The sequence below is a fragment of the Microcaecilia unicolor genome, chromosome 8 (genome assembly GCF_901765095.1).
Source record: "Microcaecilia unicolor chromosome 8, aMicUni1.1, whole genome shotgun sequence".
In the NCBI taxonomy this organism is placed as follows: domain Eukaryota; kingdom Metazoa; phylum Chordata; class Amphibia; order Gymnophiona; family Siphonopidae; genus Microcaecilia; species Microcaecilia unicolor.
Genome location: NC_044038.1, coordinates 187330206 through 187357650, shown reverse-complemented (window position 1 = coordinate 187357650; position 27445 = coordinate 187330206). Strand labels below are relative to the sequence as shown.

The window sequence follows — 27445 nt, the reverse complement described above, 5'->3', positions numbered from 1 at the left end:
TCCCTGAGAGTGCAGCATTTTCACATGGAAACCCTGCGCTCCGTCATTGCGGCGGTACAGCCAGGAGAGTTTCTCACGTCTCTGGACCTGAAAGAAGCTTACTTGCACATTCCAATTTGGCCCCCGCACCAGGGGTTTGCGGTGATGGGAAAGCATTTCCAGTTCCGGGCCTTGCCTTTTGGCCTCGCCACAGCTCCCCGCACCTTTTTGAAGGTTATGGTGGTAGTAGCTGCCTTTCTAAGGCGAGAAGGTATCAGGGTTCACCCGTACCTAGACGACTGGCTCATCAGAGCAGACTCTGTAACAGAGAGCTATCAAGCTACAACCAGAGTGGTCTCAGTACTTCAATCTCTGGGCTGGGTCATCAATTTGGCCAAAAGTCACCTGACCCCCTCGCAGTCTCTAGAATATTTGGGGGCCAGGTTCGACACAGCCTCGGGGTATGTGTACCTACCCGAGCAAAGGTGGTGCAAGCTTCAGAATCAGGTCCGTCTGCTCCTGAGGATGCCCCGCCCGCGAGCTTGGGACATTGTCCTGCTGCTTGGATCGATGACGGCCACCATGGAACTGGTGCCCTGGGCGAGAGCGCACCTGAGACCTCTACAGTATGCTCTACTCCAAAGATGGTCTCCAGTATCTCAGGGTTATCAATGCAGACTCTCTTGGCTCCCTGCGGCCCGACTCAGCATTGAGTGGTGGCTCTCAGACAGCATGCTGCAGCGAGGAATGCCGCTGGCGCTCCCCGATTGGTGCCTAGTGGTGACAGATGCCAGTCTGAAAGGCTGGGGCGCACATTGCAAGGGGAAGCATGCCAGGGTCTATGGACACCCAAGGAGTCGGAGTGGTCCATCAACCGCCTAGAGTTGAAAGCGGTGTTTCAGGCGCTTCTGGCCTTTCAAGTGACCCTGGAAGGATTGGCTGTCAGAGTGATGTCGGACAACACGACAGCAGTGGCCTACATAAATAGACAAAGCGGCACTCAGTGCAGAGCTCTAGCCGCGCAGGCCGAACAGATTTGTCACTGGGCCGAGCTGCATCTACAGTTTCTGTCGGCAGCTCACGTTGCAGGTCAGAGCAACGTGCAAGCCGATTATCTAAGCAGGCATCAGATCGATCCAGCGGAGTGGGAACTTGCAGACGAAGTGTTCCTGCAGATATGTGCCAAGTGGGGCATGCCTGTGATGGAGCTAATGGCGACAAGCACCAATGCCAAAGTCCCGTGCTTCTTCAGCAGACGGAGAGATCCTCGCGCGGCGGGGTTGGATGCCTTGGCTCAACCCTGGCCTCTGGTCCTACTATGTGTTCCCTCCGTGGCCCTTGATAGGGCGAGTGCTCCTGCGGATTCGGCTGCATCCAGGAGAAGTGGTTCTTGTTGCCCCGGATTGGTCCAGGAGGCCTTGGTATGCGGACCTCTGACAGATGCTCGTAGAGGATCCCCTTCAGTTACCTCTGGTTCCCAACCTGTTGTCACAGGGTCCGGTGACCATGGAGGACGCCGGCCGATTTGGTCTTATGGCCTGGCGATTGAGAGGCAGAGGCTATTCCGATAAAGTAATTACCACTCTCCTGCAAGCCCGCAAGCGTTCCACTTCCGTGGCTTATGCCAGGATTTGGCGCCAGTTTGAAGTCTGGTGTGCTTCCAAAGAGATCACACCCCTGTGGGCTCCTGTCTTGCCGATTCTGGACTTTTTGCAGGATGGTGTACAAAAAGGCTTGGCCTATAATTCCCTGCGGGTGCAAGTGGCAGCGTTGGCCTCCCTGTGTGGCAAGGTTGAAGGCGTGTCTTTAGCTGCTCATCCGGATGTGGCACGGTTTCTTAGAGGGGTGCTTCGGCTCCGTCCTCCCTTGTGTGCACCTTGTCCAGCTTGGAAACTGGGGCTAGTGCTGAAGGCCCTTCAGGGTGCTCCCTTTGAACCGCTTCGGCGTGCTTCAGAGAAAGATTTGACACTGAAGGCCGTCTTTTTAGTGGCCATTACTTCGGCGAGACGGGTGTCAGGGCTCCAGGCGCTGTCCTGTAGAGACCCTTTTCTGCAGTTTTCAGAGTCCGGGGTCACGGTTCGGACCGTGCCTTCCTTCTTGCCTAAGGTGGTTTCAGCATTTCACCTAAACCAACCTACTTTTTTGCCCTCCTTTGTCGAGGAGGAGTTTCCAGAATCTTTTGGACAATTGCACCTGTTGGACGTGCGCAGGACTCTGCTGCAGTATCTGCGAGTTACTAACTCTTTCAGGACCTCTGATCATCTGTTTGTTTTGCTATCAGGTCCTCGCAGAGGGTCTCCAGCGTCTAAAGCCACTATTGCCCGCTGGCTTAAAGAATCAATCTTTTCAGCTTGTTTGCTTGCCGGCCGGCCTCCGCCTGATGCCTTTAAGGCGCATTCCACTAGAGGAATTTCCTCTTCTTGGGCTGAAACTGGAGCACTCTCTCTTCAAGAGATTTGTAGTGCAGCAACATGGGCTTCTAAGCTCTCTTTTGCTCGACATTACAGGCTGGATGTGGCTGCCAGGAGGGACGCACATTTTGGAGCGCAAGTGCTGGCGCGTGGTGTGGCTTGTTCCCACCCTATCTAGGGATTGCTTTGATACATCCCATCTGTAATGGCTGCATCTGCTTGATGACAAGGAAGGGAAAATCAGGTTTTTACCGTGATAATTTTATTTCCTCTAGTCATAGCAGATGCAGCCATGATCCCTCCCTGTCTGAATGCTATCTGCTGTAAATCTATTTCAGGTTCTGCTCATGTTTCCTGGAGATTCCGTCCTTGGGAAAAAATCGGAAAACAGTCTTCAGGATTCTTGTTCAATTAAAGGAGGATGACTTAATTCCCTCCAGTTTCATGTTTTGGAGGATGAGTTTATTCCCTCCAGTTATGTCTCAGTGGAGGATGAGTTTATGCCCTCCGGGAGGATGTTTCATTCCCTCCATTCTGAGTTAATGCCCTTTCTTGTAGGGCCATCGTTCGCTGTGAGGAAAGCTCGTGTTATTCCCATTGCGGTTTGCCATACTGCTTTGGAAGCTTCAAATACTGAAGAGAGGCAGCGGAGCAAGCTGGTATGAGGCACTGAAAAAAGTGTGCTCTCTATCTCCCTCTGCTGGTTGATGGACACAACCCATCTGTAATGGCTGCATCTGCTATGACTAAAGGAAAGAAAATTATCACGGTAAGAACCTAATTTTCCCACAGTAATGTCAGTGCAAGCTGTGTCTTGCATATTCTGTTAAGAATTATCTAGTTAATATAACTAAAACATTGGAGAATAGATTGAGAGCTAGAAATCTTCAGATTCTGATTTTTATTTCTCATACCAACTTCCGAAGCAACAGATGATGCCAAATAAAAAAAGCACAATGGGCCTCCCACAGTGGGTTTGCAGCCAACCTTTAATAAGAGACCTAACTCAGGCTGTGTTTCAGCGGAACACCTGCATCAGGAGTCTATTAAAAACAATGTAAATGTGTACATAAGTACATAAGCACCGCCATACTGGGAAAAGACCAAGGGTCCATCAAGCCCAGCATCCTGTCTCCAACAGCGGCCAAACCAAGCTTCAAGAACCCGGCAACCCCCCCCCCCCCCCCCCACAAAAAAAACCCAACTTAATAGTGTTGACTTTTCCCTCAGGAATCTGTCCAAACCCCCTTTAAATTCCGTAAGGCCAGCTGCTGTCACTACATTCTCCGGCAACGAGTTCCAGAGTCTAACTACACACTGAGTAAAGAAAAACTTTCTCCTATTTGTTTTAAACCTACCATATTCTAGCTTCATCTTGTGTCCCCTGGTTTTGTTATTGTTTGAAAGTGTAAACAAACGCTTCACATCTGTCTGCTTTAATCCGCTCATTATCTTGTAGACTTCCATAATATCACCCCTCAGCCACCTTTTCTCCAAGCTGAAGAGCCCTAACCTTCTCAGCCTTTCCTCATAGGGAAGTCGTTCCATTCCCTTTATCATTTTCGTTGCCCTTCTCTGCACCTTCTATAATTCCTTTATATCTTTCTTGAGATGCGGCGACCAGAATTGGACACAATACTCGAGGTGCGGTTGCACCATGGAGAGATACAACGGCATTACAACATCCTTGTGTTTGTTTCCCATCCCTTTCCTAATAATATTCAACATTGTGTGCTTTCTTAGCCGCCGCAGCACACTGAGTAGACGTTTTTAACGTCTTATCAACGATGACTCCCAGATCCGTTTCTAGGTCCGTGACTCCTAACTCGGAACCTTGCATGACATAGCTGTAATTCGGGTTCCTCTTATCCACATGCATCACTTTGCACTTGTCAACATTGAACTTCGTCTGCCACTTGGACGCCCAAGCTCCCAGTCTCGCGAGGTCCTCCTGTAATCTTTCACACTCCTCCTGCGACTTGACAACCCTTAATAACTTTGTGTCATCTGCGAATTTAATTACCTCACTAGTTACTCCCATCTGTTATAAATATGTTAAAAAGCAGCGGTCCCAGCCCAGACCCCTGCGGGACCCCAATAACTACCCTTCTCCACAGAGAATACTGACCATTCAACCCTACTCTTTGCTTCCTATCTTTCAACCAGTTTTTAATCCATAGTAATACCCTACCTCCGATCCCATGACTCTCCAGTTTCCTCAGGAGTCTTTCATGAGGCACTTTATCAAACGCCTTTTGAAAATCCAGATACACAATATCCACTGGCTCCCCATTGTCCATGTTTGTTCACCCCCTCAAAAAAAATGCAGTAGATTGGTGAGGCAAGACTTCCCTTCACTAAATCCATGCTGACTATGTCTCATCAGCTCATGTTTTTGTATGTGCTCTGTAATTTTATTCTTAATAATAGCCTCTACCAATTTGCCCGGTACTGACGTCAGACTCACCGGTCTATAATTTCCCGGATCTTCTAAGGGACCTTTTTTAAAAATGGGCGTAACATTGGCTACCCTCCAGTCTTCCGGTACCACACTCGATTTTAGGGATAGATTGCATATTACTAACAGTAGCTGTACAAGTTCATTTTTCAGTTCTATTAATACTCTGGGATGAATACCATCAGGTCCTGGTGATTTACTACTCTTCAGTTTGCAGAACTGACCCATTACATCCTCCAAGTTTACAGAGAATTCCTTTAGTTTCTCCGACTCGCTCGCTTCAAATATGCTTTCTGGCACCGGTGTCCCTCCCAAATCCTCCTCGGTGAAGACCGAACCAAAGAATTCATTTAATTTCTCCGCTACAGCTAGGTCTTCCCTGATCGCCCCTTTAACACCATTTTCGTCCAGCGGCCCAACCGATTCTTTAGCCGGCTTCGTGCTTTTAATGTAACTAAAAAATTTTTTACAATTTTTTTTTCGCTTCTAACGCTAACTTTTTTTTCAAAGTCCTTTTTTGCCCTCCTTATCTCTGCTTTGCATTTGGCTTGGCATTCCTTGTGGTTCATCTTGTTACTTTGTCAGTTCTCTTCTCCACTTTCTGAAGGATTGTTTTTTTGTTCTAATGAATTCCTTTACCTTACTGTTCAGCCACGCCTGCTGACGTTTGGTCTTTTTTCCCCTTTTTCTAATACGCGGAATATATTTGGGTCATTCCATGCCAAGTGGTCTAAACCTTCCTGCCATCATGTCTCCAATTTTGTTCAAATTTTATCTGTTGCGCGAGTCAGGTGTTAAACGAAGTTTCCCAAAATTTGAGGTCTCTAACTGCAATTGTTGCAGATCTAGACCCCCTTTTCTGAAAGGTCAGTCCATGAGCGCATGACATTTACCAAAATGCCATTTTTGGGGTCTAATCAAATCCAAACACATTTATAAGAATGACTAAAAAATTCAAATCCTGTACAGTTTTTGATGCTAATTCCGATGAAATACAGTTTAACATTTATGGATGCAAAATCCAGTCAAACAAGTCGACTCAAATTGTGCATCAAAATTGGTCGCGACTCATTGGAACATATTTGGATCAATATTCAGACAGCAACAACTTCCATGCAAACAAAGATACGGACTTGAAATTTTGAATAAGCATTATGCTTGTACTGGACATAATACTGCCAGATTTGCAACTAACCAGCATCTATAACCGCCCTGCAGGATCTCTTCAAAGTTGGCACTGTCAGTGCAAAAGGTAAAATGTACCAAAGTTCAAAGCTAATTATTAAAAAGATTCTGCCTGAATCAGCTTGCGAACAGTATCATCTGAAAGAGAAAATTGTGCTCTACAACACTGATATGTTTTTGTTTTGGCTTTGGGCACGTCATCACGGCATGTTTCTCCAAGCCACTTATCTGGCAGGCGTAAGCAACCGATAGCAGGATAAAGCAACCTCACAAGTGGTCACTGAACATGGGAGTAGTCCGCAAGATCTTCTGAGCGTGGGGCACCCCCTCGGTGGATCTTTTTGCCACTCAGATCAATCACAAAGTCCCTCAGTTCTGTTCCAGGCTTCAGGCCCATGACAGACTAGCGTCAGATGCCTTTCTCCTACATTGGGGGACAGGCCTTCTGTATGTGTATCCTCCCATACCTCTAGTAGGGAAGACTTTGCTGAAACTCAAGTCAGACTGTGGAACCATGATCCTGATTGCACCCTTCTGGCCGCGTCAGATCTGGTTTCCTCTTCTTCTGGAGTTGTCCGAAGAACCGTGGAGATTGGACTGTTTTCCCAACCCTCATCACTCAGAACGAGGGGTCACTTCTAAATCCCAACCTCCAGTCTCTGGCTCTCACGGCCTGGATGTTGAGAGCTTAGAATTCGCCTCCTTGGGTCTTTCAGAGGGTGTCTCCTGAGTCTTGCTTGCTTCCAGGAAATATTCCACGAAGAGGTGTTACTCTTTCAAATGGAGGAGGTTTGCCGTCTGGTGTGACAGCAAGGCCCTAGATCCTCTTTCTTGTCCTACATAGACCCTGCTTGAATACCTTCTACACTTGTCAGAGTCTGGTCTCAAGACGAACTCTGTAAGAGTTCACCTTAGTACGATTAGTGCTTATCGCCATGTAGATGGTAGGCCTATCTCTGAACAGCCTTTGTTCACCCAGCTGATGAAAGCTCCTTTTGAGCCACTGAATTCCTGCCATCTGAAGTACTTGACCTGGAAGGTCGTTTTCTTGGTGGCTGTTACTTCAGTTCGTAGAGTCGGGGAGGAGTCGCCGTCGGTAAACGCACCGTTTCCAATTGGCTAGAAGATTGCATACCTTTCGCTTATGCCTAAGCTGGGCTGACTTTAGAGGGTCATATCCATGGCTCATAATGTTAGAGCCATGGCTCCGTCGCTAGCCCACTTCAGGTCAGCCTCCATTTGAAGAGATTTGCAAGGCTGCGACGTGGTCTTCAGTCCACACATTCACATCTCATTACTGCCTTTAGCAGGATACCTGACGCGACAGTCGGTTTGGGCAGTCAGTATTGCAGAATTTGTTCGGGGTCTAGAATCCAACTCCACCCACCTTCTTGGTGGCTGTTACTTCAGCTCGTAGAGTCGGTGAGCTTCAGGCCTTGGTAATGCATGCACCTTATATCAAGTTCCATCACAACAGAGTAGTCCTCCGCACTCACCCTAAGTTCCTGCCGAAGGTGGTGTCTGAGTTCCATCTGAACCAGTCAATTGTCTTGCCAACATTCTTTCCCCGTCCTCATACCCGCCCTGGCGAAAGCAGTTTGCACACCTTGGACTGCAAGAGAGCATTGGCCTTTTACGTGGAGCGGACAAAGCCCATTAGACAGTCCGCCCAGTTGTTTGTTTCTTTTTGATCCCAACAGGAGGGGAGTCACCATCGGAAAACGTATAATCTCCAATTGGCTAGCAGATTGGATATCCTTCACTTTTGCCCAAGCTGGGCTGTCTTTGGACGGCCATGTCATGGCTCATAATGTTAGAGCCATGGCTGCGTCAGTGGCTCACAAAGTCAGCCTCCATTGAGGAGATTTGCAAGGATACAACGTGGTCATCAGTCCACACATTCACATCTCACTACTGCTTTCAGAAGGATACCCGACACGACAGTCGGGTTGGGCAGTCGGTGCTGCAGAATCTGTTCGGGGTTTAGAATCCAACTCCACCCTCCTAGACTCAATTTTGTTCTGTTCCAGGCTGCATTCTCACTTAGTTGTTTATGATTTCAGGTCAATCTATGTTATGTCTTCACCATTATGAGGCACAATTGACCAATGTTCATTATTAGATTGTAAGCTCTTTGAGCAGGGACTGTCTTCTATGTTTGTGCAGTGCTGCGTACGCCTTGTAGCGCTATAGAAATGCTAAATAGTAGTAGTAGTAGTGTTTTGAGTGAGCCTGGTTGCTAGGGATACCCCACATGTGAGAACAAGCAGCCTGCTTGTCCTTTGAGAAAGCGAAGTTACTTACCTGTAGCAGGTATTCTCCGAGGACAGCAGGCTGATTGTTCTCACAAACCCGCCCACCTCCCCTTTGGAGTAGTTGTTTATTTGCTTTTTGATTAAACTGAGCGGGAACGCTCGTGACGGGTGAGAAGATGATCTGCACATGCGCGCCAGATAACTCTGGCAAGATTTGTTAATATTTTGCTTGCAAAATGCCGGTTTCTGGGACATCGAACCACATGTGAGAACAGTCAGCTTGCTGTCCTTGGAGGATACCTGCTACAGGTATGTATCTTCGCTTTACTGACTTTATTTATTTTATTTGTTCATGTATTTAACCCACTCTACTGATAACACCCAGAATGGGTTACAAATGTACATACATAATCCATATTGACAAATATTTACATAAAACATCAAAGATGTAAATTACAAAATACTGTCTTTAATGAGAGTTCAATATTTCTGAATCTCTTGTAATTGAACAGAGTTGTCCCAATCGTAGCAACCTGTTGGTCAGAAACCTGAGCTTAAGTAACCACTGCTTCAGAAATATTTCATATGCCACCAATAAGTTTTTCAGATAGTTCATGATAGTTTCAGATAGCTCAAACACCCCCTCGGCGCGTCACCCAAGCCCCCCCCCCCCCCAGCACATCAACCACCTCGCCACCCGTAGCTGCCACTGGTAACGCTGTCCGGCCGCTGCTGCTTCTCCTGTTGAGCAGCAGCGGCCGCTACAAAAAGAAAAAAAGCCATAAATGTTTCACCCCCTCGGCACATCACCAAGGCCCCCCTGGCACATCAAACACCCCCCCCCCCCTACAAGCACATCAACCCTCTCGCCACCCGTAGCTGCCACTGGTAACACTGTCCGGCCGCTTCTGCTTCTGTTGAGCAGCAGCGGCCGCTACAAAAAGAAGAAAAGCAATAAATGTTTTTAAACATCAAGCGCAGCACCGCACACAGCCATCAGGCATTGGCTGTCAGCTCTGCAGCCGCTCCTCCTCTCGCCTCCACATCTCTGCCCCTGGAGTAAGACCCCGGAGGAGCGCAGCGACGTGAGAGGCGAGAGGAGGAGGGCTGCAGAGCCGACAGCCAATGCCTGATGGCTGTCTGCGGTGCTGCGCTTGATATTTAAAAACATTTATTGCTTTTTTTCTTTTTGTAGCGGCCGCTGCTGCTCAACAGGAGAAGCAGCAGCGGCCGGACAGCGTTACCAGTGACAGCTGCGGGTGGCGAGGGGGTTTGATGCGCGGGGTGGGAGGGTCGCTGGACATGGGTGGCTGGAGGGGGTCCTGAGACCAGAGAGGTGGGGGTGGGGGCCCTGCGAGGGGGGGGCACACACTCACTGTCTCTCACATACACTCTCTGACACACTCTCTGTCTATCACACTCTATCTCTCTGTCACACACACACAGTCTCACACGCACAGATACTCTGTCTCTCACACACTCTCTCTCACACAAACACACTCTGTCTCTCTCTCATTCTCTCTCTGACACACACACACTCCATCTCTCACACACACTCTCTCTCAAACATACACACTCCGAGGAAAACCTTGCTAGCGCTCGTTTCATTTCTGTCAGAAACGGGCCTTTTTTACTAGTATGATATATTCTTGTCTGGTCTCTATTGCAGTTCTGCATGATGAGTGTGTCTGGGGCCTGTGACATGAGCCAGTGTCAGTGGGGTGTATTCTATCTCTGGCACTGGAGAATGAGATAGGGTGAGAGAAAACAGAATGTTGCTGGCTTTTATTATTGAGAACTAGTAAAAAAAAGGCCTGTTTCTGTCAGAAATGAAACGGGTGCTAGCAAGGTTTCCTTTTTTCCTTGGAGTGTATGTTTGAGAGAGTGTGTGTGTGAGAGATGGAGAGTGTGATAGAGAGTGTGTCAGAGAGAGTGTATGTGAGAGACAGAGTGAGTGAGTGTGTGCCCCTTCCCCCCTCCCTTTATGGTCTCAGGACACCCCTTACCCCCTCCCTCCAGCCACCCATGTCCAACGACCCTGCTGTCTCACCTGCCCCTCCTTCATCCACCCAGGTTGTGTAACCAATTTTTAGGGGTAGGCAGGAAAGGTCCCCGGTCCTGCCTGCCCAGTGCTGGCGCTGAGACGCTCCCCCGCTGCCGGTTTGCTGTTGAAAATGGCCGCTGAGACTTCAAATGGCGGACTCGCGAGACAGCGATCCGTCAGCGGGGGAGTGTCTCAGCGCCAGCAGCGGGCAGGCAGGACCAGGGATCTTTCCTGCCTGCCCCTAAGAATTGGTTACACAACCTGGGTGGATGAAGGAGGGGCAGGTGAGAGAGCAGGGTCGTTGGACATGGGTGGCTGGAGGGGGGGCAGGGGGAGAGGAGGGTCGCAGGACATGAGTGGCTGGAGGGGGGGCAAGGGAGAGGAGGGTCGTCGTTTGATGTGCCGCTCCCTGCCACGTGCTCCGCTTGTTTCCCTACTCCTCCCCCTGCCTGGGAATCGGCTGTGAGTGACGTCTGCTTGGCTACGGAGCCTAGCTCAGCAACTCCGAAGGCGCCACAGACACAGGCAGGCACATTAGAACGTTGGTGGTGAGAATTATTATATAGGAAGTGGCCACTTTCATTCTGTAACTTTGGGGTGCAGTTTAGCAAATAATAAATAAACTTGGAGTTTGGAAACTAGGTTAGCAGTGATGCCACTCACTGTGTTGCCAGCTCCCACTGTTAAGTTTTCTTGAGAGTAGGATCGTAGTTTTCTATATGCTTTATGCCCAGAAAGGAGGGTACTGTTGAGGTGAAACAAGTAGAAGAAAGAGGGGGATATCCATAGAAACTGCTGGCTTGGGGATTAAGAATATTGGCTTGCTCTGCTGCTGGAGTTAGGGGAAGGAACAGGTGATTGAACATTGCATGGTGATAGTTTTTACAAGGGCTTATCTTTACTATACATATATCTTTAGGGATACTGTTTTTTTTTTTTTTCCCTACTTTCTTTTAAGCTTGACAAGTTTGCTGTTCTTGCTGCAGCTGTTCATGGGCAGAGAGTTAAAGTCAGAGATGAGGTGACTGGCTACTTGGGCCAAGAAGTGATCCTGCAGTGTATCTTTAACCCGGGCGCAGACTCTTCTATCAAGGTCAGCCAAGTCACCTGGGTGAAGAGTGTAAATGGGAAGAAGGTCAGCATAGCGGTTTATCACCCTACCCATGGTCCAAGCTATCCACAGGAGGGCACCACGGGGCGGTTCAGCTTTCAGGCCCCAACATTGAAGGATGCTTCACTCGTTATCAGGCCCCTGAAAATGGGCGATGAGGGAACCTACACCTGTGAGTTTGCAACATATCCAAATGGCAACGAAGAAGCAGAAACCAAGCTGGTCCTACTAGGTAAGAACATTACAGCTAGCCGATGGGATTGGATGATTTAAGTTGGCGTTCAGAAACAAATGTGAAGAGAGCGTGAATTCTGTCAATGTAGTGGGAGGGCTAGTGGTTAAGAGCCCCTGGGCTAATGAGTTTCAATCGTGGCTAAGTCACTGAGTGGTCACTTCCTTTCTGCATCAGACTCCTATGTATTTATTAGCAGTAGCAATGTTTTTGTGGACACTTCCGCCCCCCCCCCCCCCCAAAAAAAAAAAAAAAAAAGCTGCTTGTCTAGTGTCAGAGATTGGTTTCCTTTATTGACAGAAACTTTGTGAAATTTCAAGCCAGTATTGTGGAGATCCTGAAACAGATGGTGGTCATTTTGAGATGGACGACATTGGTAAATTTATCTAAGTGCCATCTGTGTATGGCCTAAAGTTTGACTCGCTAGAGTGAAAGAGTGGTTAGAGCAGCAGGTTGAGAGCAGGGAAGTCAGTGTTCAAATCCTGCAGGTGCTTTGATACTGAGCAAGTCTCTTCACCATCCATTGCAATGGGTACAAACCTGGGCACAGGGAAATACCTAACCTACCTGAATACGACATGCCTTTTAGCTACAAATTAAAAGGCATGAGCTAAATCCAAATAAATAAGACCAGCTTTTGAAGAGGTCAGAGAGGCTTTGTATTGCATCAAGAGGCTCTTTAATATAGTTGAGGCTTGCTTAAATTTGTTTGTTTATTAGGAGATTTGCTAAAACTGCCCTAGTTGCATAGCAAATCAAGGTGGTGAACAATACATAATAGCCATATAATGAAGGACAGAGATTCACATCCACACTAACCAAACCATTCACAACCTTAGAAGGAGAGTCTGCCTGTCAGCCACATTGGCCAGACTGTCAACTAAATCAGTCAAAGCTGTTGAAAAAGATGAGACTTCAGCAATTTAAAATTAGTAAACAATGGCTCTGATATCAGTGCAAGTGGAAGATTATTTCATAAAAAAGGGGCCAGATTGTTCCAGCTGTTAGACAAAAATACTAAGAACATTTTCACACTAACAAATTCTAATAATGCTATTTCTATTGCTTTTGTAGCTGTACCTAAAAACAGTGCCCAGGCCGTTCCTGTTACAACCAATTATACAGAGACTACAGTAGCCACTTGCATCTCAGCTGATGGAAGACCTCCATCTCAAATCACATGGCAGTCAAGCCTCACTGGGAATGTTTCCACTTCACAGATCAACAACACTGATGGCACAGTCACTGTTGTCAGCCAGTACAATATTGTTCCAAGCAGCCAAGCAGATGGCCAAAGTGTCACTTGTGTTATCAATCACAAGACAAGCAAGGAGCCCTTCAGGATTCCAGTAACATTGTCTGTGCAGTGTAAGTACATCCCTTGTTCAGTGATATAACATATATGGAGGCTGAGCATGATACCTTCTAAAAAGACTTAAATTAGGGCTTGACAAATCCAGATCGCCATGACACCTAGAAATTGGATCCTGGTGCCCAGGATTTTCATGTCCTCAAGTCCTGGCCAACTCCCCCACAGAACAGGCTTTCCTGAGAACTGCATTGCACTGCTGCTCTTCTCTGAATTTGAACTGTGCTGTGTAGAAAGAGTTTGATGTCCATGATTTCAAATCTTGCATTGAGATCGGTGAGCATTTTTGTTCAGCATTTGATATACCATCATTTGGTAAAACCCGGTTTACAGTATACAATAAGGTGACCAAAACAAAGACGCAAAAACAGCTTTGGTGGAAAATAACGGTAGGGAGGAGGGAGTATTGAGAGGTCTCACCTACTGGCTCTTAATTTCAAAGAAAGTATGTCAAGCCCTGTTTTAAATACTGATGCATCTTTACTTTTATGTGCCATTCTATATATAGATCCTCCAGAGGTAACTATTGAGGGATATGACGATAATTGGTACATCAGCCGGTCTCAGGCAGATCTCAAGTGCATAGCTAAGGGGAACCCACCTCCAACAAACTTCCACTGGTCAAGGTGAGTGCAGCTGTCAAGGCTCTGCATCAGACAATATTAGTAGCTGTAGTTTTATGATGGATGTGACTCAGTGTGTGCTGCGTCATGTGCACAGACATATTTTGTTTTTTTTATTTTGCTTTTTTTTATGTCTTTGGCAGAAACTGGCCACGATATTGCCTTAGCAGGCAATAATTTACAATACTTTCTCTGAGTCTTATTCTTGCATCTTATTCAATGCAGCACCGATGGGCCCCTGCCCAGTACAGTGGAAGTCATCAACAACCTCTTAGTTGTGAAGATGGTGGACAGTCTGGTGAATACATCTTTTATCTGCCAAGTAACAAATGCGGTGGGGACCAGCTCCAGTCAGTTGAAGGTCCTGGTCAGAGGTTAGATGCCCTTTTTATTTGTTTCACTTCCCAGTACTCTCCTTTCTGGGCATAAGCCATCTGTATACATAGGGAGAGTTCTGTACCCATTCCACGTCCCAGCTCCTTCATGTCACTCTCCCCTCCCCCCACCACTGGCTGCTGTTATATAGGATCATTCTCTGGAGCTTGTGATAAAGGTTGTCCTTATAACTCTGCTAGTCCTATGTTTGGGTGTAGGGTCAGCTCCAGGCAGGCTGTGTTAATTGCTGCTGCAGTCAGCAAAGCCAGGTTTGAAGGATAACAGTTGGAAGGGGTGGTGAGGAAGAAGAAAAAGGGGAGAAATGTTGGACCTTTGAGGAGGAGAAAGGAGAGATGCCTCACCACAAGGGGCGTACCAGGGAGAGAGAGATTCCAGAAAATGAGGTAGAGTAAAAGAGAGATGCTGGACTTCAGGGGATGAAGGGAAGAGAGGGGAGAGAGATTGGACCTACAGAGGGGAGGGAAAGATGCTCGATGTAGGTGGGGATGGAGAGGCGAGAGACAAAAATGCTGGGCCATGTTGGGGGGTGGGGAGAAACTGGACATGGGAAAAGATAGGGACACAGGAGAGATGCTGAGCACGTAGGGAGCATAGGGAAGGGGAAACAATGGGGCAGTGCTCAAAGGACACAGAGGAATAGGCTGAACAAGGCAATAGGGACACAGAATGGAGATAGTGGACATGGGGGGGGGGGGTAAGCTAGGGACAGGACCATAGGGATGATGTTGGACATAGGGGTGTGGGGAATACAGAGCGGAGGAGTGGCCTAGTGGTTAGGGTGGTGGACTTTGGTCCTGGGGAACTGAGTTCGATTCCCACTTCAGGCACAGGCAGCTCCTTGTGACTCTGGGCAAGTCACTTAACCCTCCGTTGCCCCAGGTACAAAAAAAATACAAGGTAGTGATCAATATGGCATGGGGGATATGGATGATGGACATGGTAAGAAGAAATGTCAAATGAATAGGAGATCCTGGCACAAACGTTAAGAGGATGGAAGAAAGCAATAATCAGAGATTGGGACCAACATTATTAGAAAAATAAAATAAGACAAAGATTAGAGTGTGTCAATTTTTTGGAGCATATGTCTACTAGTGCTGGTTTTATATGGCTGGATCCCAGCACAGAAATTTAGGAAGGACCTTTAAAGCCTACTACCAGGCTGTGCCTTAAGTTTCAGGCAGGTATGAGGCCCTCTGGCCATGTGATCAAGGCCAATTTCCCTGGTTGCACACACTTTCCCTCCCCCCCCCCCCCCCCCCAAATCCCTGATATCTGCTGTTGTCATATTTATCACAATATAAAGGGAAAAGCTTCTTGGGGTTTTGGTTTAATTTGTCTATGTATTTCTATTTCTAGTTTGTGGCCACTTATTCCCTTTTTGGTATCTGTATTTTGTGTGTGTGACCAAGGCCAGGTACCCCTTGATTTCTTATACCGTCTGCAAGCCTGAAGGCTATCAGTGGTGTACATTCAGGTACAGTAGGCATTTTTCTGTTCTTGGAGGGCTCACAACCTGAGTTTTGTTTCTGAGGCAATAGAGGGCCTAAGGTCACAAGGAGCAGCATCAGGATTTGAACTATGCTTTGCTTATTGTCAGCCTGGTGCACTAACCACTAAGCTATCCCTTCATTCCTTATTTAGCAATATGTGGTAATTTGGCTTCTTCAGTTTTCTCAATAGATGTACTTATGTTTTTGGACTTGCTGTAATATTTATGGCAGTTCCTTATTTGTAGGTAGGGGCCTTGTTGTAAAAGCTAGTGCTGGAAAAGTAGCTTTGTTGTAAGTAACTTTTTTCGTAGCCTTTTCTATTAATTTTTGGCCTGGTCAGTTGGGAGGCGCAGAGAGGGGGAAGGGGGAAGAGAGAAGGTATGGGGCAGTGGGGTGCGAAGAGATGAGTGTGGGGTGGGGTTGAGTTTTTGAATGATAAAGGAGAAGGAAGTGGAAGCAAAATGTGAGTTTTTGAATGATAAAGGAGAAGGAAGTGGAAGCAAAATGTGGTACAGAGTGGTGGGGTTGGATAGTATATAGGGTGGCCAAAAGGCAAGAGAGATGTTATCAAGGTCAGAATGGAAAGAGAGGGGAGTATGGTATAATAGAGGGAAAGGAGTGGTGGGCAGAGTGAGGGAAGTTCAAAGCACAAGAAAGGAAGAGTGAAGGGGTGGATGGGGTGGGGTCAGGAAGAGATGATATGACAATAGGAGGAAAAAAAGAAGATAGTGGAAATGGGAGGGTGGCGTGAGGAGAGGAGGTAGGTGAACAGCAGGGTAAGGAACAGGGGGTTTGTGGGTAAAGGGATAGGAGATGAGTGAGAAGTGCAAGAGGTAAGAAAGGTTGAGGAAGAAGCTGCTGAGTACAGTTTACAGGGTGAGAGAGGACTGGGAAAGGATATGAAGGTTTTTTTTTGTTTTGTTTGGGTCAAGTCCCACTGTCTCCACTGGGGATGGAAGCTGTTATGTTGGGTCACCAAATCCCTCTTGTTTTTTTGTTAAAGTGGCAAGTGTTAGATTGGGCCCACCAAAACCCTCTTGGTGTTCTTGCTAAAGTGGGAGGTATGGTGGAGGGCTGTTCCCTTCTTATTTTACTGGAGGTTGAAGGTGGTGTGTGCAGGGCCGGTCTTAGGCAGGGGTGACAGGAGCGGTCGCTCAGGGCCTTGTACCTCCAGGGGCCCCGCGGTGCTTCCTCTCGCTCCCTGCCATTCGATCCTCAGCTTTCATTCCAGCCACCCTGTGTTTAAAAAGTCGCAGCGGCATCCGCGAAAAAGCAGGCTTGCCTCTAGCGTTTAAGCCTTCCCTTCTCTCTCAGCGTGCATTGTGCTGCCTTCGTGGAAACCGGAACCAGGAAATTGCATCAGAGAAAGGCGGCACAGTGCACGCTGAGAGAGAAGGGAAGGCTTAAAAGGCGAGCCTGCTTTTTCGCTGACTCTGCTGTTGCTGCGGCTGGAAGGAAAAGAGGGCTGTGGAAAACTGAGGGCACAGGTGGGGCTGGGGTTGGGAACTGAAATGGGCTGAAAAGACGGGTAGGTTGGGGGCTGGGGCGAGTCACTGGACATGGAGGGGAGGGCAGAGGAGAACTGCTGAACATGGATGGGATGGGAGGGCAGGGGACAGAGGAGAATCACTGGATGTAGATGAGAGGGGAGGACGGGGCAAAGGAGAATCACTGGACATCGATGGGAGGAAAAGGCATTGGAGAATTGCTGGACATGGATGGGTGGGGAGGGCAGGGGAGAGGAGAGTTGCTGGACATGGATGGAGGGGAGGGCAGGAGACATGCTGGACATGGAGGGAAGGGGAGAGAGGAGAAATGCTGGACATGGATGGGAGGGGAGGGCAGGGAACAGAGGAAAATTACTGGATGTGGATGAGAAGTGAGGACGAGGCAAAGGAGAATTGCTGGACATAGATGGGAGAGGTGGGCAGAGGAGAATTGCTGGACATGGATGGGTGGGGAGGGCAGGGGAGAGAGGAGAGTTACTATGGATAGATGGCGGGGAAGGCAGGAGAAATGCTGGACATGGATGGAGGGGAGAGATGAGAAAGCTGGACATGGATGGAGTGGAGGGCAGGGAAAAGAGGAGAAATGTTGGAGGGAAGGAAAGACAGAGGAAGGAGATGCACACCAGTGGAGGGGAAAGGAGAGAGGAGAAATGCTGGACATGGATGGAGGGGAGGAAAGACAGAGGATGTAGATGCACATGGATAGAGGGGAGAGGGAGAGGAAAAATGCTGGACATGGATGGGAGGGAAGACTGAGGAAGTAGATGCATATATGGATAGCGGGGAGGGGTAGAGGAGAAATGCTGGACATGAATGGAGGGGAGGGAAGACAGAGGAGGAGATGTACATGGATTTAGGGGAGAGGAGAAATTCTGGACACGGATGGGGGAGAGTTGAAATGCTGGATATGGATGGAGGGGAGGGAAGACAGAGGACGTGAGATGAAGTGAGATGAACATGGATGGAGAGGAGGAGAGAGAGGAGAAATGCTGGACATGGATGGAGGGGAGGTGAGCGAGGAGAAATGCTGGAGGAGAGGGAAGAGAGAGGAAGGAGATGCATATGGATGGAGGGGAGGGAAGAAAGAGGAAGGAGATGAGGGAAATGGAAAAAAGGAGAAAAACTGCACATGGCTGGAGAAAATAGGCAAAAGCTGGGTCCACTCTTGACCTCCTCCAGTCAAGTCCGTGGAGGACCCAGCTTTTATCTATGGATGTAGGGCAAGAAATTAAGAAGAAAGGAGGAAAGTAAAGAAATAAATGGAAAGGAAGCCCTGGAAGTGGAGTTAAGGGAGCAGATAGAGAGCAGCAAAATCAGAGACTGGGACAAATATGATCAGAAAAACAATCACAAGACAAAGGTAGAAAAAATCATTTTATTTTCATTTTAGTGTTTGGAATATGTCCAATTTGAGAATTTACATCTGCTGTCTTATTTTGCAATGTATAGCAATGTTCTGTTTTTCTGGTATTGTGTTGAATGCAGAGTCTGTTTGCTAATTTGGTTTGTGTAATTTTGGGTATACTGGAGCTGTAGCAGCTTACAGAAATTATTTATAATGAAAAAAACCCCCCAAGTTATTTTTCCTTCTGTACTGGTGTAATATTTTCAATGATTACTGTTTATATGCGCCATGGCTGGTTAAAGGGTGTGGCTAAATGTGCCAACATTGTCCAGTTCACACTATTAGCAGCCAAGTTCATACAAAGTTAATTATGTTCAGTGGAAAATAAATCTGTTGGCTCAGGCTGCTGCTATCTGAATATTCAATCACTGTTTCATTATTGCTGCCAAGTATTACATATTAAGGAGATTTGTTTTAATTTATTTATCTATTCCTTATGTGCACATGGCTTTGCTTTTTAAACCCAAAGGTTTCCTAGTATAGCATTTTTCGTATTTGAATTAGTTTTTGTGTACAAGTTTTGCTTGATTTGTCTTTATTTGAAATAAAAGAAAATGTTTAAAACACATCTTGTCAACAAGGGGTGGGGCTGGGTGGGGCAGGGCTGGGGGGACCCCAGCGAACTGGTCTGTACAGGGCCCTGCAACTGCTAAGACTGGCCCTGGTTGTGTGGGTGCCATGAGTATGCAGGAAATTCTCACCTTCCACTGTTGCCTTCTGAGCCCTATGCCACAGATTTTCAATTGGAAGGTAATTAGATGGCCTTGAGATTAATATCACTAAATGTGGGCTTCATGTGTTGTCTACAGAATATGGGAGTGGCTTGGAGTATTCCAGATTACATTAAGAGCGCACATGTTACTATTGGGCTCTTGCACTGAAGCTGGCCTGTGTATTTGGAGAGCTGTCTAGAGAAGTTGTAGAGGTTGCATGGTATTCACTGGGATCCTCTGTATGATGATCTGTTAGCAAAGGATCTGTCTTGACCCTTGCAATACAGTGATCTAGGTAAACTGGGTGTGTGTTGGGGGGGGGGGGAGGCTGGGCGAAGGGGAACACTAAAAGGTATATGAAAATGTGAGAATTCCTTTGGGGTTTCTGACAGGTTGAATCTGGGATGCCAAAGGTTCCTGTAAAAGGGCATTTTGAGCATGCTTTGCCTTTGTTTCATCACTGAGCAGAATGTTTCTGATATAGAACCTTCCAAACCAAAACCATAGTAGTAACATGCTCACTCTTGGGGTCTGGGGAGGGTTGGCCAAGGAACAGCCAACCCGTTGCTGCTCCTGCTTCATGGCTTTGCGTTTGTGAGGACGTGTATGTGATTCTTACATCTGTCCACACGTGTATTTCTTTTATCTAGAGCGAGCCCTGATGCAGCAGCAGAGCAATGCTGGAGTCATCGCTGGTGGTGTAATCGGGGGGATCCTGCTTCTGCTTCTGCTGGTTGCCCTTGTCTTCATCATACTGAAGAGGAGAGAGAGCAATGCCAAGAGCTCCTATACCCCCAAGACCCAGATCTTTGGTAATAGTGCCACACCTAAGGACTTTGCTTACCATGAGGACCTCGAGCTGGATAAATCCCTCAAAGCATCTGACAAAGGTCTGTTGCAGCAGGAACCAGCCCATGCACACCAAGAGGAGGAGAAGTACAGGGCCTTCCTGGAGGAGGAGGAGCGATACAATGAAGTGGGGCCCATGCTGCATTTGAGATCCCCAAATCCTCGGCATGGTCCTTACATTGATGATGACATGGAGTCTCAGAATGATGGCTCCATGATCTCTAAGACAGCTGTCTATGTTTGAGTTTGGCAGGCCCTGGATTTCAGAAGGATGGATGGGTTGGAAGGGAATATTTGTGAACATCACTTATTTATGATGGTAATATGTATTCCATGACCCTGGGGATGGGGTAGAATTGAAACTCTTGACCTAGCTTTGGGGATTAAACAAGATTACACACACAATGTCCATATCCAACTTTTATCATGGCTAGTACAGAGCTTTCTGAAGTGGTCCTGTTTCTGAGGAAATGTCTCAACTTTAGGCTGGTGGGGGAGAGGAAAAAAGGTTCTGGAGAAAAAGGGGCTGGTGTATGACCTGATCAGAACTACAATATCCTTTGTTTTATTTTGTGTGTAGGTGTATGATCCTTGTTGATTATGCTTTATGGGAGAGTTAGTCTTTGCTGTTCAGGAACTGTAGCATAGAGGACTCCCTTTTATATATTTTTTAGAAACTTATGTGAGGGATATTTCATTTTTTTGTGGGATATAGGGGTTCAGGGAAATCCTTAGTCCAGTTTAGTTAAGGGAGATGACAGAACTCCTTTCCATTGGCTGTTTTGTTCATGAGCACTGATGTAGAAGAAAAGTTTTGTCTTCAGTCAATAGCCTTGTAGTCATCCTGCCAGAACACCCTCCCTCAGCACAGTGGAATAAACTTGTGGGAGTGAAAATAATTTAATATCATTGTAGCATGACTTGGGATGCTTGTTCAGCATCTGAATCCAGCCAGATGAGCCTGGCATGAGCTGCTCAGAGTGCTGGTACTTGGCTGAACTGCATGCTGTGCCTCCCTATTGCTAAAAATCACTGTAGAAATTCATGCAGCTCCTAATTCTGTCTTCTATGCTTACTTAAGGGAGTGACAAAAAGGAAGGAGAAAGTCCACAGATGTGTAGACAACAACAGTGAGGCAAAACAAAAAAAAAAAGTGAGGACATCCAAAAACTCAGTGCATAGGACCTTTAATACAGTCCTTGATGTGTTGAATTTGTGACAATATTAAAGGTTCTATACACCAAGTTTTTGGATATCCTCGCCTTTATTTTTTTACCTCACTCTGTTAGGGGAGTTATCATTTTTTTCCTGTTCTGGTACAGAAAATGCCATGAAAAGCAGGGAAAACAGAGCCAGTGCTGCTCAAGCTATTAAGTTTGCTGTAACGTGAAGCCAGTTTATTTATGCCACTGACGTGCAACAAATTTAGTCTGCCTTAAGAGTGCTAAAAGATTTTTTTAAAGAATGTAGTAACAGAGAACAATTCACCTATTCAGTTGCCTAGTTCTAGTTCACAGAACTAAGGATATAACCCAGCCACAGATGCTTGACAGTTTGTAAGATAGCATCTTTCATTAAAATGACCACAATATGCATGGGAAAAGACTTTTTGCTCTGTTATCCTAGCAGTGAAAGATTGACTACACAAAGCTTATCATACATTCCAGGCAATGCACAGGACTGCTCCTTGGAAGAGGAAAGTCAGAAGTTCTTGAAAAGACATACTTTTATTTTATATGACCTGTAACATGATTGAACAATACTGCTTCAGTCCCTGGATGGCAGAAGGAGGCTACAGCAGATCTGTTTGTATAACTGTACTGGAAGAGTGATACAGAAAGCTAGGCCCAGTATGGGTACTGAGTTTACTGACACTTCTTTAGTAGTCTCATTTGCTGCTCAAATGTAGAGTGTTTGTGCTAGTTTTGAGCCTTGTAAAGCCATCGCTGCTCCTTTCCTATGTTACACATGAGAGAAACCAGAGCTAAAATGTTAACTGCTGTTCTGCGTAAGGCCTCACAATTAACTCTGCAGAGATGCCTGCTTTCATTGTGCAGGGCAGGCTGCCTTGGAGAAAAGCAAAACTCTTTATGCTATGGAGCCTGTATACTGATGAAAGATAAGGAAGATGGTTTCAAAGTAAGTAAAATATTGGTTGAGAACTGAGAAGGCCTTAGATCTGTGTTTAGGTAACATAGGGCTTCTCTCTCTGCTCTTTCCTGCTGGCCTGGTCCTCTGCTTGTAATAAACCACATGTTCCCCCTCTTTCATAAAAGGTCAGATGGCCAAATATTTTGTCTGTGGCAACCCTCCCTAGCGATGTGATCAGGTTCTGGCATATTAGGGTCCGATCTTCCTGCTGTCTGTGTTCACTTCTGTCAATTCCTTGCAATGTAGGTTTTACCATACTACAAGTTTTATTTAAAAGGAAGAGTTTAATATTGGGTTTATGCTCTTACTAGTAAAAGAGGCCCGTTTCGTGGAGAAATGAAACAGGCGCTAGCAAGGTTCCACGCCCCCTCCCTACCCTCCCTCTCTCTCCTCCGAGTTCCATGCCCCCCTTCATCCCTCCCTCCGTCTCCTCCAAGTTCCAGGCACCCCTCCCCTTTGAGTTGCAGGACCCCCTGCCTCCCTCCACCTCGAGTTCCAGGACACCCCCCTCCCTTCCCTGGTCCCGGGCCAGAGGCAGAGCTCAGACAGATGGGAAGGCAAACTGAAGCGCCGCTCGCCTTCACTGCGGACGCCGGACCCAGAGGTAACAATTTTTAAATTACAGCCGGCATGCTGGAAAGTGAGGGGATGCCGGAGGACAGATCGTGCATGCACTTGGAGGGGAGAGAGAGGGAGGAAGGCGCGGGGGCGTGGATCTCGGAGCAGGGGGTGTGTGGAACTGGGACGGAGGGGGCCTGTAACTCGGAGGGGAGGAGAGGGAGGGAGGTAGGGGGGCATGGAACTCAGAGGGGGCCTTGAACTCAGAGGGAGGACGGGGGGGCGATTGTGTACTCACTTCGAAGGTTGTGTGGCTGGCTGGTGCTGGCTTCCCTTCCCTCACACTTCCCATTGGTCCGCCCTCTGACGTCTTCACCAGGGCGGACCAATGGGAAGTGTGTTACAAACCCAAGCATCCAGACGGAGGTGCAAATTATTATATAGGATAGGATATTATATGGGATATGACTACTGTTGACGGAAGAATTTGCATCTGGATTTTCTTCCCAGTTGCACTGTTCTTGTTAATGTTTTGCATTGCAATTGGTAGATTTGATTTTGGGAGGGGGGGTCCTTCCTGAAATGTCCTGTTGTGCCCAATGAGTCTAAGAGACACAGTTGGTATTCTTCTTATCGTGTAATAAACATATTTTTGAATGAACGGTTTTGCTTCTAGAGTGACTTCATGGGAACAGTATTATGTTTCTGACATTTTATTTCCTTGTTTGCTTTGTGTGCCTTTCCAGTGATAATCTGGCCACCTGGTTTATAATTTAATAAAAAAAACCAAAAAAGAATACACTTCATTTGGCCTTTTACTCACCTCCAAGAATGAGAGACACTCTCTCTGAGGACAAATCAGGTGCCATATTCTGACTTATGGGCGAGGTCATTGACACAGAGCCGTGATGCAGAGATGCTCCCCAATGTTTTAGCTCTAGAAACTTTTGGGTCCACTGTGCTGCTCTCCTCCGAGTTCCTTGCCACCCTTCATCCCTCCCTCCGTCTCCTCCAAGTTCCAGGCACCCCTCCCCGCCCACTGTCCTTGCAATCATGTCTTTTCTGCAGAGCATAGAGGTCACATCTAGTTGATTTTCCCTCAGCTCTCATGTCTGTTTTCATTGTGGTAATTGCAGGCTTCCTCCTTAAACCGTCTAGTCATGTAAGTGTTTGAGTGGGGCCAATATCTTTTCTCCACCTTATTGTCCCAATTAGGTTTTTGGCACTTTTAAGTTCCCCCTGCAACTCAATTGGCTAACTTAGTGTATCCCAGTCAAGGTTAAATTTTTGGCAAGATCAAGTCATTTGATTTCTGTTTGACTTTTTCCAGCCATGTCCCAGAAAACTCCCAATGCTCCAGGACCATGTCCTTCATGGGCACCCATAGCTGGTGCCTGTAGTGTCTGGGGCCTGACCATAATCCTCCTTGTAACTGCTTTTAAAGATGTCAAGGAGAAGTATTAGAGTGAGAATCAACGCAAACTTATTTTTTGTGCCGAGAAGTCTGGTCCATCAACTTCGGCGTTGACGGCATTGGCTCTTATGGTTCCTGGAGCTGCAACGGACACTGGTGACGCATAGACATCAAGCATAGGTAGCGGACATTGGGATCAAAACAATATCATCTAATCTCACCCTGAGGACAAAGAAGGATTCAACTTTATCCTTGTCAATGCTAAGAGACCCAGAGGTCAAGAAGCATTAACTTTGGTCCCATGAAGCACAGCTCTGGGAGCACCTGGGTATTGATATCCTTGGTACACAAGAAGCACCCAAGCTGTGAGGGCAGCTCCACCTTGAAGGACTCAGAGCATGCTAGGACCAGACTATCGATTCAACCCTGATGGCTTTGATGGACCTGATTACACTGGCAGAGCCTCCGCCTTTACCAATGGCTCCACTTGAGGAGCAGATCGAGTCCATTCTCCAGGAGGCAATAGGACACCTGCTGGCTTGACGCAATGTACAGGCATTGAGGGCTTCAACTTTTGGACCCACAAGAGCTTCAGCTCATTCTGGAGACCCATGTGTTTACCTGTTGAAAGTGCCCTGATTCTGGTGCCTTGCAGGGTATCAGTCAATGCACATTAAGACAGTGTTAGTCTCCAGTCCTTTATGGGAGGAAGGTTTCTCAGGATACCAGAGGGCACCCATCTCTCGGTGCAAACATCCAAGACCTGATCAACCTCTCAGACCGAGGCTTGTGCAGACTCGGACTACCAATGAGGAGTACTTTCATGAGTCTCGAGGTGGGGTCACTTGGTCTCCCGTCAGACCCCTCCTCTCCTCATGAAAGTTCATTTCCTTCTGAGGACGACATCTTGAGTTATTTTTGTCAACAAGATAACCAAGTTCATCCCACTTGAGAGTGGAAACTGAGGATGATCCCAGGGTTGAGTTATTGGACATTCTTGAGTTTGACTTCCTGCCAAAGGATGCTGAGATGATGCCTGTCCTTAGGATCCTTTGAAATATACAGATAAAGCAGTGAGGAACCCCCCTTCCCTCTGTACAACCTATGCATAAGTAGGCTGGCTCTTATGTGTAGAGTCCAGAAGGCTCGTGGAATTGAAGCTTAAGCTTCCTCACCAGGGGCGTAGCCATGGGTGCTTCTGGGCCCACCCATTTTGAGCTCAGGCCCACCCAGCAGCAGTGCACCCTAGACAACACTAGGATTGGTGAGTTGCTGTTTAGAATTTCCCTCTGTGATGTGTCCATCTTCAAAGAGTGACCGGCAGCACGTTAAAATTGCTACTGCTGTTGCCAGCTGACTTGGAAGCCTTCCCTCTACTGCAGCTTCCTGTTTACAGCCTGGGAGGAATACAGTATCAGCGACTGGAGGCACTCCACTGACTTCTTCACTGCTCAGGTAGCAGAAGGAAGAAGGGGGACACTTTGGCAATGGTTTTCTTCAACTGGCTTCGGCATCTCCACCAGCAAAGGTATCTAGTGGGGGAGAGGAAATGTGCCCGCTGCCCATCTCTGTGCCCCTCCCCCCCATGAACAGCTGGCTATGCCCCCTCCCCCATTAACAGCTGGCTGTGGCCCAGCATTAATCGCGAGATCAAAATTATTAATCACGATTAGACCTTTTAATCAGCTTGCAGCCTTTATAGATATAGATAGATATTTTGAGAGTGGATTTGGCCACCATGGAATGTCGAGGAACAGTGATGTATCCAGACAGCCAATTTTGGGTGGGCCTGAGCCCAAAGTGGGTGGGCACAAAATTTTCCACCCCTCCCCCCGGCATCTCCCAACTAACTCTTATCTATATCTGTCTGTCTATATCTCTCGCTCTATTTCTCTATCTTTAAGAGTTTCAAAATTCACTCCTTGGTGCAGTCTTTTTGGGAGAAAAGTATTTCAGAACGCTGTGCTTGCTTCCTGCATATCTTCTTACCAGCTCTTTATGAGTATGTACATATGGAACCTATTGGGGAGTGTGGTGGAGTTTGCAGGCACTCTACCCCCAGAGAAGGCTGAAGAAGTTTGCCAGCCAGTAGCAGGAGTGTATCAACACTTGGCTTGGGCAACCTATGATGCTTTTGATTTAGCATCCAGGGCCTTCACTATATATATTGCAATGCAGAGACTCGTCTGTCTGCATGCCAGTGGTTCCGGAAAAGCTGGTGGATATACCATGCTGGGGAGATGACCTTTTGGTGACCAGGTGGAGCAGGTTGCTGACCTTATAAAGAAATATACTTGTACCGTCGGATCAGTGGCTCGGCCTCCTCTTCCAGGAGATATTCTGGTGGAGTCCCACCCATGCCAGCAGAGAGCTTAGACGGACCATTAGGCTCCTCAGTCAAAGCAGGGGACAAGCTTTTGACTGGACCCAAGAGTGTAGACAAGGTAAGGAGGCTGATTTTTTTTTTTCCAAGAAAGGTTGCCCTTTAAAACCTGAAACCAGTGGGTTCTCAATATAATCTGCACAGGCTAGACAAACCGCCAAACTGTCCATAGAGAGCTTCAAAATTAAGCTCTCAGGAATTGCTTACACAGGAACTCTCCCCATTTTATAGACCAAAGTGGTCAAACTTTGTACTACTAGGGGAAAAAGGAAAGGGATTTTATTCCAAGTACTTCCTGGTCACAAAAAAAAAACTGGGGAGGAGGGAGTTTGCCATCCTGGACCTAAGGGCACTGAAGAAATATTTGTTGAAACAAGTTCAGGATGGTTTCCCTTGGCAACCTAATTCCCATGATTCGGGAACAAGATTAGCTGTGTTCTCTGGACATAAAAGATGTTTACACCCACATACAGATACACCCCAATCACAGGAAATATCTTAACATTTTGGTAGGGAAGTACCACTACTAGTATCATCATTTGGCCTTATGTCTGCTCCTAGGGCTTTCACAAAGTACTTAGCAGTTATTGCAAAATCACTGTGCAGATATGCGTTTCCCTGGCTAGATTGGTTGAGCACATCCAAGGGAGTGGCGCAAGAATCCACACACAAGACTGTTTGAGTGCTGAGGTAATTGGTGATAAATCCTACTAGCTTCAAGTCCCATCTCAACCCTCTTCATAAATTGAAGTTCTTGGAGCCCTGCTAGACATGGTTCAGGACAGAGCTTTTCTTCCAGTCCAGCACATAGAATGATTTCTGTGGTGCTACACGTTTGGCAGAGCTAGCAGTTATCAATTCAGTACATGTTGATATTGCTAGGCCACATGGCCTTCACTGTCCATGTTACA

At 47.1% G+C, this 27445-nt stretch overlaps 1 protein-coding gene across 4 annotated transcripts in view; it reads left to right on the top strand.

The window, feature by feature from the left end:
• Positions 1–27445, top strand: part of NECTIN2 (nectin cell adhesion molecule 2) — a 200587-nt gene that overhangs the window by 23038 nt on the left and 150104 nt on the right. For 3 of the 4 annotated variants that reach the window (XM_030212833.1, XM_030212835.1, XM_030212836.1), the window contains exons 2-5: positions 11319–11675; positions 12750–13043; positions 13553–13670; positions 13893–14041. In XM_030212833.1, coding sequence (XP_030068693.1) covers positions 11319–11675; positions 12750–13043; positions 13553–13670; positions 13893–14041 — 918 coding nt within the window. Of the gene's footprint in view, positions 1–11318; positions 11676–12749; positions 13044–13552; positions 13671–13892; positions 14042–19829; positions 20398–27445 lie in introns of those variants that run through there. The other variant, XM_030212834.1, reaches the window with a different exon arrangement.